This window comes from Pagrus pagrus (assembly GCF_965226575.1).
Source record: "Pagrus pagrus genome assembly, chromosome: 9".
In the NCBI taxonomy this organism is placed as follows: domain Eukaryota; kingdom Metazoa; phylum Chordata; class Actinopteri; order Spariformes; family Sparidae; genus Pagrus; species Pagrus pagrus.
The window spans coordinates 21362507-21377973 of NC_140193.1; the positions used below are offsets into that span (position 1 = coordinate 21362507).

General features: G+C 40.9%; 1 protein-coding gene across 1 annotated transcript; it reads right to left on the bottom strand.

Moving 5' to 3' along the window:
- Nucleotides 1-45: 45 nt before the first annotated feature.
- slc9a2 (solute carrier family 9 member 2) lies at nt 46-15181 on the bottom strand. The gene is made up of 13 exons (XM_084361688.1): nt 14690-15181; nt 14381-14595; nt 14053-14301; nt 9845-10095; nt 9540-9757; nt 8974-9173; nt 8650-8739; nt 8493-8563; nt 5984-6151; nt 5755-5860; nt 2560-2676; nt 2297-2384; nt 46-1034 (listed from the first exon to the last, which is right to left on the bottom strand). The coding sequence occupies exons 1-13, from the start codon at nt 14952-14954 to the stop codon at nt 619-621; spliced, it is 2454 nt and encodes an 817-aa protein (XP_084217814.1). The 5' UTR covers nt 14955-15181; the 3' UTR covers nt 46-618.
- Between the last annotated feature and the right edge of the window lie 286 nt (nt 15182-15467).

The window sequence follows — 15467 nt, forward strand, 5'->3', positions numbered from 1 at the left end:
TAGAAACCCACATTGTATCAGAGGTGTAATCGAGAGTGCTTGATAACAGCTTTCAACAACAAAAAATTTATTACGATAAAAGAAAATGAACTGGGCCCAGATTTAGGTCCATCAGCGTAACAGACATACAAAATGCTTCCAGAGTACTTTGTACTACACAGCAATAGTTCCTCATGTTAAACTAATATGGCCTATACACAAAACCTTGTCATCAATCATACGACTGTCACACACACAATAGGCAATTAAATACAAAAAAGTATCATATATACATCTAAGGATTAAGAAATAATTCAAAATAAAATAGTTTAAATAAAATTGTCTGAACATTTAAAAGCTCATGCGGGAAGATGAAACATTTAAAATCACATCGATGTGAACGTGGTTGAAATAACTACAAAGTCTGTCAATGACAGTTCAGTTTCTTCACTATAGTGCACTGAACTCTGGCCTCGGACTTCAATGTGTGAGAGTCCAGTTTGGCTCATTTGGAAGGTGGTTCACCTCTAATAAGAAATGAAGGGACCTCCAGTTTTATGTAGAGTCCCTGGAGCTGCTTGAGATCCTGAGACTCAGTCTGTGGCAGTCCAGCTGCTCTCTGAGAGCCCAGGGACTCTTTTACATCCTCTTCGGGTTCCACTGAGGTCGTCTGAGCAGAGGGTTTTGTGTTGCGTTGTCTCTGGGTTCAGCAGCCCAGGCTGGAGGTGGAGACGCAGGCTGCTGCCCCTCCTCCTCCTCCTCCACTTCATGTTGCCCATTTCTTAAATTATCCGCTGAGCCGCTGTCACTGTCAGCAGAGGGGTGGAGGTGACGGCGAGGGGCAGGAACGCGGGAATCACTGGAGGAGGACTTTGTTCTGGACATGCCACGTCCTGTCCGACCTGTGTTTTCGTCCAGTTTGTCAACAGAGGGCGCCTCTTGTAGGGTGTCCAACCTGCGCAGAGGCATCATGGCTCTGGAGGAGGAGCGTGCAGGCTGCTGAAACCGAGAGCGACTGGAGGGGTACGCCACCTCGGACATTGTTTCCTGTTCATCTAAGACACATGGAGAAAATGATAAAGAAATTAAGTTAATTTTATCATGACATCACACCACATTATATTTAATATTATATTATATTGTTATATTATATTATAACTGTGTGTAAAAAACAGTGGAAAGGTCCTTGAGGAGAAAATGTGGGTACAGAATTAAATTTCAGACCTCACTGGCCTGCCGGTGGATCAGTCATCACAACTTGTGTCATGCAATCATACAATGTTCAAAACTACATAACTTTATTTGAAATTCTGGTGGACAGGTCGCAAGTATTGCAAGTGAGTATTGCAGTACTGGATAAATAAAAACTTTCTTGCCTGATGTAGCACCAAAGAGAAGTCAGGGGAACACAAACGTTATACATATAGAAAAAGAAAATATATAAAAAGAAAAGGCTACATGTTTTAACAATCTATGTAATAGTTGTTTAGATAGTTCAATCTTAAACAAATACGATGGTGCTTAAGGTAAATTCGGGATCACCAAAGTCAGAATGCTTAATCCTATGAGAATTATGAATTTCATGGTAGTCCATCCAATAGATGACAATAGTTGTCGAGTCTTAAAGCTGGAGTACAGAACTTTTACATGCAAATGAACGTCTTTTACATTCAAAGTCATTCCCAAATGAGTTCACACATTGCTGATTAGGCCTGTACAGATAAATCTCTCAGTATTTTACCAGAGTTTTTAAATGAGGTGTCTGTGGAGACACCTTGCACTGGCTCACCTGTAGCTACATTTTTGGCAACATTTTTGAACTGAAGAGGGGAGGTGCTACACCAACTATGTAGAGTTTATGGCAGAGAAACTGCCACAAGGGGGAGACAAAAGTTCAACACTGCAGGTTTAAGTTCCACAAATTAACACCTGAGCAAGGTCCATTTGCTGAGAAGGGCTGTGAGTTACAGTCAAAAGCTTAATCTAAAATTGGCAGCTTATCCCTCTTTCAAAGTGGTGTTACTGTTGGCGTCGCTATCGCAAAGACAAACTGGATTGCTTTCGGTTTCCTCAGAGTAGCAACTACCAACAACAGAGGACAAAATGTAGGTTTATTCATTCATTTAGTCTCTAATGGAGATGTGAAAGCAGACAAAAAAGTGAACGTTGATGATCATTATTCTATAGTTGTTACATTGTGCAATCAAAACCTAAGTCTTAATGATATGTTGAGGCAGAAACCTTGTCTATTGCCAGTTTAAAGTGAAATTAAAGGGGAACATTAGATGTTAAGGGGTTGGTGGTTTAAGAGTCTTACCTGTGTAGCTCAGCCTCCCAGGAGGAAACTTAGAATCCAGACTTTTCCCAGCAGGAAGAGAGAAATACTTATGAGATTTGGGCACCACCTGAGAATAACATGGGAACGAAGCAGCAGAATGACAGAGAAAAGGAGGAATGATGAGCAAGGGGTTGGATAAAGAAAGTGAAACTTATGTTTGATTTGGTTTCTCTCATCTCAGTGTAGTCAAAAGATAATCAACCTTCTTCTAATGAGAGTAAGTATTAAGTATTCCTGCTTACCGTTGTCTGAAAGCTGCCAGGTCGGAGGCTTCGGCGGATGCTGGCGTGACGTCTGATCAGTATCTCCCTTGTTTGGTCATCATTGGGAACGGCATGCTTGCGTTTGAATGCCACCGTCTGGTTTAAAAAAACAAAACGTTATTAAGGATACAACATTTAACACACAACATCACACAGCAGGCTCCACCATTTTGGACCTTTTTTTGTCTGTAATAAAGTCAGCCCACAGGTAGTCACAATGCTTCAACCTTTGGGTCGCTAACCTCGCTGACAAAGGCTGAGACAAAAGAGGCCGTTAAGATGCTTTGAGGGGAGATAGCATTCTTTAAAGCTCAGATAACTCAACCAAAACCGGCCACACCTGTCTGAGCTGTAAGGGTCTGTGTGTCTCTATTTGGAGTAGCCACACTAACTTCCTCCACACAGAGCACCCATCATTGTCAACATAGTTCTTTCTGTCCTGCAGCTAATAGTTCGAACAAACATAACCGCCTTTCAAACGCTGTAAAGGTTGTCATTGTGAAAACATTAGCTCTTCTCTATTTCACAAGAGGTCAACAGGCTAAGAGAACAGGAACTAATTTAATTCTCTTTTGTTCACAGTGAAATTAGCTTTCCCATCTGATACAAATAACTAAAAACCTTGAGTAAACACTGATTAAATTCAACGACTCTAGCGTGATATGAGTTTTAAGAGGGAATATGTGACTATTTTCCCGAATTAAGTGCTCAGGATGTCAGAAAAACAACACAACACCAGACAGAACCGTTACATGTGCAGAGCAGAGGGGTGAGAGACCTGAAGAGAGGGACTTTCAAGATAATCAGACAATTTGTCTACCCAAGAACAGAAGCACATGCTCCCTATTTGTCTGAACATCAAAGCGTCTCCGTGCGCTTTCTAAAAGGGTGATGTCATGTCACCAATGGAAAAGTACTGCCAACCGCAGTCTGTGGCCATGCAAAACAGCTCCCGGTTTCAGTGCTCGGAGTCATCACATCGTTGTGTTTGAGCAAGGCGTCACAGAAAACAATCTTTCCAGTTTCAGGGATGAAAATGGCAACTGTTCAACTTCCAGCCAATTACAGACAAATATGCCTCAGCTCACATGATTTTAAGTGAAAGAATTTGATGCTGTGCTCTCGTCTTTTCAAGCCGCTGCTGCCTTTAAGTATACAAAGGAAATCTCAACTAGTGTATTTGTTAAAAGAGAAGCATGTGGCTTCATTTTAGTAGTTGGAACATTTTCAGCTTGGTCAACTGTTTTTGATCCATTCAAGACAAACAAGAGTTCAGATTTCACACCACTCTATGTCCTGTAAGCAGCTGGAAGCTTACTAAAACAACAGCAAAACGCAAATGAATGAAGACTGGAAGCATTTGGAGACCAGCACAACAATAAATACACTATAATGTGTGAAAGTCCTGCATTACTGCCATTTAAGTAAACATGCATATGTATTATCATTAAAATGTACTTAAAGTATCTGCAGAAATGGCCCGTGATGATTTTGTATTTGACATTATTAGATTGTTAGTCGATGTGGAGATAGTTTTAACTTCATTATATATAGTTTACTTTAGGATTTGTGCCCCCTCAAAGGATCACAAGATTAATGGGTAATTAGAGATGGGTCAATATAAGATTTTATTGTAGGTCGTGATAAAAACTGGATCATTGGGATTTCCATTATCAAGACCATCGTTTACATAAGTAACTTGAAAAAACTGTCTGGTGACAAAGAACAACAGGGAGATGAGGTTCCCATCTACAGAACCTGCGGGAGGAAGGTGTCTGGTCCGCTGATCAACCCCTTGAATTTTCACTGCCATCTCCTTGATCACTGTCCAGCTTTGTTTGCTGAACAGTTGTTTGTTAAAGGGATGTTCAGGAAAATGTGACGTGTGTCCTATCAGTCATGCAATTAAAATATTTAAATTTCTTGACAAAAAGTCATTCCAAGTGTGTTTTAATGTCATTTTAAGGGCTTCAACATATAATGTTATAAGACATTCATAAGCACTTAGAAGAAACGTGTTAATATTTTATAGACAGCTTAAAGTGTAACTAAACCCCTAGGTTTTGGCTGAGGTGCATCTGGGCTGGAAATTCAAAAAACGCCTTGATTGTGGGCGGGGCTCCAGGAGCAGTTAAGACACGTCCAGTCACTCTGTGCAGCCTCCAACAGAGCCCCCTCCCCTCCCACACCACCACCACTACACACACAAAAACACACACAGAGGGGCGGGGCGAACAGTGGTGGCTCGTGATGTAAGCTGCCTCCAAAACGTCATCGGCCTCCATCTCAGCCAATAGCAATATTCAATTGTAATAGCCAGGTTTCAACCCATAGAGGGCAGTCACTCTTACATTTTTACAACAAAATACACCAAATTGAAATACTTTTGACTAAAATGTCAAGAGTTAGACCAGAATACATCAACAACACTACTTCATACCCAAATGCATTTGTTTTCAGCAGAAAAAAGTGGTTTGGGGGTTTAGTTACACTTTAAGAATATTAATAAAAGCTGTATTGTATAAGCTTTATTATGCACTTTAACAGTTAACTATGCTTTTTGCAGCTACCAGACTAACAATCTAACACTTGTTATGCATGTTATACGGACTATAAGAGCCTTATTACCTGTGAACTAATGTGTATTAGAAGGACCTTAATTACCTTAAGTACTACCGATAAATCTGACGGGTGGTGGTATGATTGATGAGGGACAAATTACGTTTCTGCACAAATTTGTGGTAATTATTTTGATTTTTCTCTAATTCTTTCTATTTTTGTGAAATATTGGATAATTTGACCTCTTTAAGACTCAAACAGTTGAAATGAAACAATGTGCGAAGTACAGAGGTGAAATCTGACAATGGGCCCAAAGCTGTCACTGGTCTAATTATTTACAATGTACTGTATCTAATAAATTTATATTATGTATTTTAATAAAAAAATAATCATCTGAAAAGTAACTACTACTTCAACCTGTCTGATGTATGGAGTAGAAGATTAGAAGTATAAAGTAGCCATAAAATGGAGTCAGGTTGAGTACAAATACCTCAATACTGTACCGACAATTGGAACCTGAATATTAGTACTTAGTATCAACAACTGCCTGGTAAAAATAAAATTAATGTAGCAGAGTGGTGTGCACGCAGCTGCTGACAGAGTGGTGTATCTCACCCGTTGCCTGATCTTATACATGTTCTTGGACAGGATGTCGTGCATGTCCTTCAGGTCAGCAGCCTTGAACTTCTTCTTGGGTTTAGCAGCGCTTTTCTTTTCCTCACTAAAAGACAGATGAAAACGGATATTTAGAGAAAACATCAACATCTCTACCGCGTTGATCTGAACAGACAATAAGGAGGTGGTGTGACAGTAAAACAAAGAGACAGAGATGAAGGTTTCATACTAGAGAGAGACAATGGACGGAGCAGCACTGATGTCTCCGGACACTGTGTCCAGGATCTCCATGGCGTTCTGCAGCTCCAGCTTCTTGTACAGCGCCACGATGCTAGACTCTGCCCGGTTGTCTCGGATCAGGATCTTCCGCAGGATTCGATTGTTGAACTTCATAAATCTGACGTGAAGAGAAGTAATGGGATTACAAGAATCAGTTTGTGTGCAAAATATCCAGCCATGTACAGTGCAGGAAGAAAAATATAATAACAGGGACATGATGACAGCTTAATAATAAGGTTGGCGTTATTATATATTATTCTTATTGTCAACAGACGCTCTGAAAAGATTCAAACCAACAACGTGTTCGTAATAAAGAACATGTCAGCGAGTGCAGCGGTGTGGCTCATCGATGTGTTTTTAATAGTTTGGACAACAATGGAGTTAATTATATCAGGCTTTGGCTACACAAACAATTCTTGTTGATGGGGTTAAGTCAGTAGATTTTTGTGTTTTCATGGGATTTGTTGACAATAAGAAAAACAGAGATTACTGACCCGCAACTTTAGTTTGGAGAGTTGCAAATCTGATGAAGGGTGTAAGAATTCTAGCCCTTTTTAGAGGACAACCACTAACTTTAGAGGTCAGAAAGTAAATGGACGAGTTAAAAACCATCATCAATTTGTTCAGGTGCAATTTTTGCATTAAATTTAAATGCATCTTCCTTGTGTCCTAACTTAAGTTGCCATTTATGTTGGCACATATAGCACATATCACCTTTTATTTTAGCTTATATACTTGGTTTTGTGTAAAGTGGAAGCTTATATAGTAATCTTGTTTTTAAAAGTGACTATATAATATACAGTATATCAGTTCATCTAGTTCTGCTGCTGTGAAACTTTAGTTTCTTTGCACGTGATGAATTAGTTTGATTGTATTTTGTAGAAATGTTTTGTGGACTACATTGCTGCATTGTAAATGCAGTGTACACCTTGGTACAAAGCCAAAACAATTATGTCACTGTCTTAACAATTTCTAACGGCTCTGCGTGTCTCTGTACAGTCGAGCGCACAGCTTGTTTTGACTTGTTAAAAATCTGCATTCTGAGACTTGAGGAACCCGTCTGACAAGACAAGCATGAGGAATGTGTCAACATGAGGAAGAGGAAGGACACTGGAGAGAAAAAAAGTCGTGAAGAGACAAGTAAAAACAGAGGTTAGAGGAGGAAAGTGTGTCAGCCCTCTATAGAAATCAAAATACATACATAAATAAACATGTACAATATTTAAGCTTTGTATGTAAGTATTTGATCTGCTCAAAGTGTTAATATTGTACGTGAGTATGGACACTATGATGCAGACTGCGTACAAGACTACTTTTCTTTTTATGTTTTTTTATACTGTATGTATGTCAGTAACATAACGGTGTATTAAACAATATATATTCTATACAACATGTTTTGGACTATAGAGGAAGCTGCTTTAAAACTGTAGTTCTATAAAGTACCATTGATTCCTACCATTATACATAAAATGTATAATATATAATAGAGAGATATAGATCAGTTGACATGTCTTAATATTAAGTGAACACTGACTATTATATATCACTGGGCTTATGACATATTGTAGGTTTATAACAACTGCATACCAAGAATATTATTGGCTAAATATACCAAGATATGATCTAAATATGATGATATCCACAGTAATACTCTCTAAACGTGAGAGTCACAGATTTCATGTTCGGAGGAAACCAAACTGCCAGAAATGGATCATTTGCAAACCACTAGAATCTGGAGTTCATGTCATGCCAGATACTGATTAAACAGATATTTGTTTTCTAGAAAAATATCACGTTCAGATATTTTCAGAAATGAATGAGGTCATATTTGGACCACATACATGACAAAAACAAGATGTATCTGGTATCTAAGTATAAAATATGTCCTTGTGATATATATAGTCCATATTTGACCAGATATGGTGCACATTAACAAAACTCAGTGTTATCCTCTACAGTGTTACAACCTAAGTTGGGTTTTTCACAAAAAAAGGTGAATAAATCTTTAGATTTTAAATAAACTAATCACAGAGGGAGGAGAAAGAAGAGTTGTTTTTAGATAGATAGTCTCAGCAGGTGTTTCAAAACACAAAATGTGTAACATAACACATTAATTTAATTAAAGTACGTACATTAACATACAAGGCTAAGAGGAATGAAGTAAACTGCTGATGCCGGAAGCTGAACACGACTCCAGTGTCTTACTGGCTGTCAACATTCCCACACAGTCCCAGAGCGAACAATAGCATTGTCAAACAAAACCACAAAGAGAGAAACTGAGAGCAGGTAAACTAAAACTGACATCAATCCTCCAGTTTCACTGCAGATTCTTGCTCCTTAAACTTAACAACACGAGCCAGTGACTACTTTAAAATGGAGTCAGCCAGGCGACATTTTGCAGATCATGACTGTACAGGAGTATAAAGTAAAAGCGTTTTGTTTGATAAGCAGACTCTTACTTGTCCTTCCAGTAGAAGTGGCTCCACTGTCCACACAGGTCCTCTATGCCAGCTATGGTGTGATCCATGAGCTGAGAGCAAAGGGAGACCAGTTTAGAAATGTATGCATAAACCACACTGTCGGCTACATTTACAACAATTTCAATCAGCAGCTTACCCTGCAGTGAACCTCTACGTTAATGGTGTCAAGATTGCGGTTCGTTCTGCGGACGTTGATGAACTCAATCAAAGGTCGAATGCTGATGCCCTGTGGAGAGGCGAGGCAGAGAGATCAGAAATTCTGCAGAACCAGAAAATGAACATGACAAGAATGGGCATCATCCATATATAAAGATTGAACTTGTCTGTTTCCCTCTTATAGCGACTTCAAAATCACTCATATATACTGTATACCACACTAATATGAGCTAGAATGACAAATGATTCACATCAAACAGCTGTGTACAATGTGTTGAATGTAACCATGCGGACGCTCTCTTACCTGAAGAAAGACAGTGAAGAGGATGATAGCAATGGTGGCAGTGACGAAGAGCTGCTTGCGGACGATGTTTTCAGGAAGAGTGAAGGCCAGGGCGAATGAAATCGCACCTCGCAGGCCGCCATAGGCCAGACCAAACTGATCTTTCATGTTGAATGGGATGGTGCGGAAAGGGTTAATGATCTGAGTCAGCACCAAGACACCTGGAAAGGCAGGGTAGAAAAATGTCATCATGCTTTAGTAAAGTTTAAAGCCGCATTAAATATTTTTTAAGTGTCAATGCGTATCATGAAAGAGTTGCTTGTAGTCGTGAACCTACAGACGAGTTCAGTTACAAGCTTTGGAGCATGTTTCAGCTCAAAGTTTTGGTTTTATGATGCAAAATTCTACCGTTCACTCATAACTCATGTTTGAAAACCTGCATATACACGCACATTTTGTTGCAAAAATGGCACTAGTGGTCAAAAACTCCACAAGGCACCTTTAATCCTTCAACAAAACCAACAGAAGCCGACTCAAACAAAACCTGACCTCCACCACGACCCAGATACCCTCTGCCCTCTCCTTACCCAGACCTCTCCATACAAAAGCAAACAGCAGTGTGAACAGGATGTAGCCCCAGTTCCACTCGTGCTCTGTTGTAATGGTGACCACTCCCAGGAAGAAGAAGATGAGGGTCTCGGAGATGGAGCCGAGCATCTTGACCACATGGCGGATGGTTGTGCAGGAACGCTGGGAAACATTTTCCTCCACGTAGTACTTCATGGTGAGGGCGCAGGTCACGATGCTGCAGAAAAACATAAAGGACAGCCGTCTTTCTGATGTGTCTTTCAGCGTTGAAACTGTACCTGGAAAAATTTTAAAATCTACTCACGCCATGATGGACGAGATGGCGAAGAGCTCGGCCACCAGATAGGCCAGGTAGCTGTACATGAATATGAAGAGCGGTTCGATTTCTCGGACCCTGGAGGTGAATCTCGTGGTGAAGGCGGCCACGAAGCCGAACAGGATGCCGAAACCCATCCCACCGAGCCCGACCACGAAGAACCTCGCCACCCCCAGGAACACATCCACCGGCTCCACTACCGGCATGTCCGCCACAAAGTTGAACATGTTGTACAGCACCTAAAAACATTGCGCACATGTTAACACATGCAGACACACAGTGCAGCTTTGTACGCATGCATGTGCACACACACACCAGTGTGAGAGGTCATGGGTGGTGTCAGGGGCTGCGGCCTCTAATGACACATTTGCAGATAACAGTGATTTATTGAAATATTTACTCGGCACTGTTTGCAATTTGATAATCTCATTTCAACAAGAACACTGAGTGACTCACAGAGAAGGAGCTTTTGCCAGAGCAACTTTCTGTTCTGCCTTTGACTCTGAAAATGAACAAGGGCAACGTTTTCCTTCAATCTTTCCTCTACGGGTGTGAGAGAAAGAAAGAAGCTTTTGGATGGAGAGTAGGTGGAACTTTATGGTGCTCAGAGACAATCGCTCCGTCACAGTTTACTGGCAGGAAAGTTGTGGTGTCTCATTTGGAAAGAGTCTTAATGTTACTAGCAAGTTGCTACTATGCAGGATCAAGTTTCCCACAGGAGCAGTGTTTAAAAAAGTCCTTCATACATATAAATACTTAAAAAGTATTTACAAACTTTAGTACAATTCTTAAGTACATTACTTAAGTATTTCCATTTTCTGTTATGTGCTTTATTACTTCGACCCAACAAGCACTGCATTTATGAATAACATAATTCAAAATCAAATGCATCCACTGCGCACTGTGTCTCACTGAAGTCACTAATCATCAGTGAAACTCTACGGCACAGCAGAATGCACTATGTCAGGTGCTGGTTACACAGACAACACCTGTTAGTGGGATAAATCCATTGTTGGTTTTGGATTGGTTGTTTATGAGATAAACACAGAACCTGAAAGCCAGTCAAACACCAGGGTTGACAAGCCTCTGAAAGATCAGAAACAAGCCAACCAGGAACTGATTGGTCCATTTATCGAAAGCAGATCTGCGTGCAGAGTAAGACAAGACCAGTTCCCTGTTTGAAATTTGCATATCGAGGATACAGACGATAACCTGGCACTGTTACTCAGCTAATTAGTGAATGTAGTGCTCAACAGAAGCACTTGCACTTTTGGCAAATATTATATCGTGTCTGATGAAATCTGCAACACGAGGCTCTCTGTACAGACCACGCCTGGGCTCAGCCAGTCTCCTGAGTAAATGTTTGTCTGCACTTTTCAGCTCTGCTACTGTGTACTAAACAAAAGGCTCGCCACACCAAAGGTAAGGACAACTTAATGTAGGTAGGTGGGTTAAGTAGGAAGGTGTGGTTAAGCACAATAAAAAGAGGGCGAAGGGGGAAACTTGAGTAGAGCTCGCTTCTGTCAAATTTCAAACAATCCTGTGTGTGTGTTAACTCCTCCCATACAGCCGAATGCAAAGGTGACCTCACAAACTGGTTCGGCGACATCTAAGTAAACAAGCTTTCAAAAAGTATAGCGCTCAGGTCTGAGGACACATCTGTTTTATGTGTCTTTAAAAACATTCCTTCACTTCCATGTTTGAGTCACATCTTTCTTCGGCCATCTTGCCAGATCACAGCCGTTGCCTCCCACGCATTGTGTTCTCATACATGCACACTAACCCAGAAGAGAGTGAACAAAATAGTTCAGTATCAGGAGAAACCTGAGCTGAGCCTTTAGAGAGAGAATAGAAAAGCTTCGGACACATGAAACTCGATCTTCTATTTCATATAATAGCAGTCTTGAAATTAAAAGGGACCAAACTGGGCCTCGACTGGTGGGTGGAGTTAGGAGCGGCTCCATGATTAAATATATGTGTGATTCTGATGTGTAGAGCAAAACGCTGCCCTCAGGTCTGTGTAAAATAACCTGGGCAGTAGATATTTTTCTTTTTAATTTTGTTTTTGTTTAACTTTGTCTCTTTGCTTTCTCTCTCCACATGTAAAGACCCCTGAGTGAACCTTGGTATATTAAAACTACAGTCTGTTCACCCTGCTGCCGCCTAGCAAGAGACAGACTACAGAGCAGCTTCCTTCCTCAGCCTGTGAGACTCCTGAACTCATCCTCAACACTACATCTTAAAAAGGTTTTGTCTTGTGTAACATAAAGTGTTTGCAACTTGCAGTTTGTTGTCGAAAACTCTGTGTTGTAGAATGACAATAAAAATGAAAATTGAAATCTTTTTCGTTCCGGCAAAAGATACACAAGTATCTGCTGCCATACCACGAGACTATTGAGCAGCTTCTCTCCTCATCCTCCACACCCAACTGTATAAAACAGTTTATTCTGGTTTTTTTTCTCTTACGTAACATAATTCAAACTCGGTTTCGTTTAACAAGCTTAGACAAATAAATGAACTTTTAACAACCCTTTAACCTTCTTCTCATTTAACTCTATTATAGTCTCATTTGTCCCTATGTCAGCTACTGCAGCACTGTAGAGGCGGCTACTTATCAATCTTATCTCCCTGAATTACATGTAATTTGAGAATGATTTCACATTTGAACAGACAAGATCCATCTGCTCCTCTCACTGTTGCCTATGTCTTTTAAACATGCTTGTTTATGTTTATTGCTAGCAAGATCTTCCAGATACTTTTTACATTCTTTTGATTTTATCATCAGATTTCCGCTCATATTCAACAAGGCTAAAGAATGATTTCCATTTACCTTATTGTAGTACATCTGGACATGGTTTGTTTGGGTTGTCAAATTCAAAAAGGCCCACAACAATGGAATTTATTGAATATTTTACTGAAATCGTTATCTGTGACAGCATTTAGATTAAAGTTCAAACATTTTTTCATTTTATCTTGAACCATACAGTAAAATCTTTCTGTTGGTTGTACATATCTACTAACTCTAGGTTTGTTTGTTTTTCTTTGCATTTTCTTTCTTTTTTTTTTTTACTACTGTTTGTTTGCTTGTGGGTTTTGTGTATATATCGTTTACACTATGTATTGTTTGCTTGTTTTGTGTTTAATGAGTGAAAACAGGGCTGGGCAATGAACTGATTTTATAGTCGTTATCCTGGTATGAGAGCCGCCCAACAAAACTGTAAAAATATTGTGAAACTTGATTTTATGCCCCAGTCCAAGCATTTATGAAGTGCTTTTGAGAAGGTCTCAAAAGATACATATCTTGTATCACGATATAGCCTAAAATATTGTGATACTATTTTAAGCACATATCACTGCGCCGTATTTCATCTTTAAAGGTGCACTATGTAGTTTTGAAGAAATTTGAACACAGAATTTTAAAGATTACAATATTAATGAGGTAGTAAAACAAACTCAGAAATGTTTTTTTTCCATAACTGAATAAACAAGCTGCTCTCAGAGGAAAATAAGGTCCCCAGAACACTGTTTGAAGCTAGAGAGGTGGCAGGGTCCGCCAAATATAAACAAAGTAAAACAGTATGAAGCTGAGTTGTCCTTTAAGGTCGGTTTGTTTATTCAGCTTAAAAAAAAAACAAATCAGTCAATGGAGATCTTTCTCTTCTGATTAAAATCTCTTCCCCAAAACTACATAGTGCACTTTTAAACCAGCGTGAAATGCTTATGTTGGCTGAACGTATCTACTTATTTTAGTTTTCACAGTGTTTGCTTGTGCTTTGTGTTCATTATTCAAGCGATGTGTTGCTTATTTTGTTTTTGATGAACAACAACATCATTTTTCTATTTGTTTGAATAGAGGGAGGATGCCGAGTAAGCCTTTTTTAGGCTTCTTTCCTGTCCTGCGCTGTGACTGCTGTCTTATTTATTGAATGTGTGTGTATCCTTATTTTGTGCTAAACTAAACTGAACAAAGGTGTGTTTGGTTACTGAGATACACCCCATTGCCCCAAGCGATGCCACTTGCGATGGCACCTCGCTCGGCATGTTTTCATAACAAGCAGCAGCCCTGAGGCATCCAAAGCAGGCCAGCATGTTGCAGCAAGTCTCAGCTCTAGTTTAAGTGCAACTGATGCCTACAAATCCCACAAACCTGCACAAAATCAAACGCACTTTTATAGTCTCTATCTCAGGCTACTCACCACAGTGACAGCATCATTGAAGAGGCATTCCCCAAACACCACGATGTAGAGCTGCTCGTTCACAGACACGTCCTCGAACACGCTCAGCACGGCCACGGGGTCCACAGCCGAGATGATGGTGGCAAACAGCAGGTTCTCCTGCAGGTTGATGTCCTGCACACCGAACGCCTCGATCTGGCATATGGCAAACAGAGACATGCCGATGCCGATGCTGTTCCACAGAGTCCCCACCACTGCAAACCACAACACCTGCAGACACAGACAGGAAAGTGTCAAATTAATGTCTTTACAGGAGACCAAGAAGGTGTATCTTGCTGAGGAAACTGACCGTGCCGATGTTCTCAAAGAAAGGCCGGGTGGGCATGAAGTAGCCAGAGTCCAGGACGATGGGGGGCAGCATGTAGAGGAAGAAGACATTGCTGGAGAGCACAGCAGGAGGCTCCTCATGGACAGAGAACATGATGCCACCCACAATCAGACCAATGCTGATGAGAAGGCACGACTCTGGCACCCAGATGGTGATCTTGTGGTACACATGGAAACCTGAGGAAGGAGAGTTTAGTTGAGAAAGAAGAAAGAAGCACTCACCTGCATCCACACCTATTATTGACAGCTTGGGCATGTTACTGTTACTCACCAATCTTTGCGAATGAAGCCAGCAGCACCCAAAGAGTGATTTCGAATGGGATCTGTATTCTTATGTAATCCATTGTAAACACTGGTAAATTCGCCTTATCCGCGTCTGGAAAGGCCTGGGGGCCGTCATCGGGCTTAATCGGGGGCAAAATCGTGACCCCGGTGGTTGGTCTGGGTGGGACCTCTCCTCTGGAGCCATGCAGAAGACTTAACAAAGTGAAAACAAGGAGTAAAACTCCTGCTCGTCTAAAAAAGTATAAATCCATCTCGCACAAAAAAACACAGCCCCCACACGGTAATCCAATCTGACGTGATTATCAATCACTCCATCCAACCTTGAGGCGAAAAAAAGGAAAAGTCAAACTTCTTCTCTTAAAAATATTAATGTCCTCGCATGTTCTCACTCCTCCGTCTTCTTCTCCACCGGTGTTGAGCTTAATTGGGGTCCCTTCACAGCTCACAGTTGTGTGTGTTCCCGCTGGCTCTCCTTCAAACTGCGGGGCGACGCACCTGTGGTTTACCTGCGGCGCGTCCACGAGTTCCGATACAGGCTGGGTGCGGCCCCGCGCGCCGCTCCGATTGGCTCTCACCTGGAGCCGGTAAGAGGAGGGTGGGGCGTGGAGCTGTGTCTGCGGCCCATTCAGGGGCCACTCTTTAAGTTTCGGTGACACCAGTTTCCCGAGCGACACTAGTTTCAACTTTCACTTGCAATCCAAACAGTTTCTTTGTTTTATCTGAAGTGGGTTACTGCAAAGGTTAATGGATTTCCTGCCATCACA

Excerpts from the sequence above, each read along its gene's own strand:
- slc9a2 (XM_084361688.1), bottom strand. The coding sequence starts at position 14,954 with ATGGATTTATACTTTTTTAGACGAGCAGGAGTTTTACTCCTTGTTTTC. Across the intron at positions 14,302-14,380 it reads TCTTTGAGAACATCGGCACG|GTGTTGTGGTTTGCAGTGGT; the intron begins GTCAGTTTCCTC and ends CTGTGTCTGCAG. Across the intron at positions 8,564-8,649 it reads ACGTAGAGGTTCACTGCAGG|CTCATGGATCACACCATAGC; the intron begins GTAAGCTGCTGA and ends CTTTGCTCTCAG.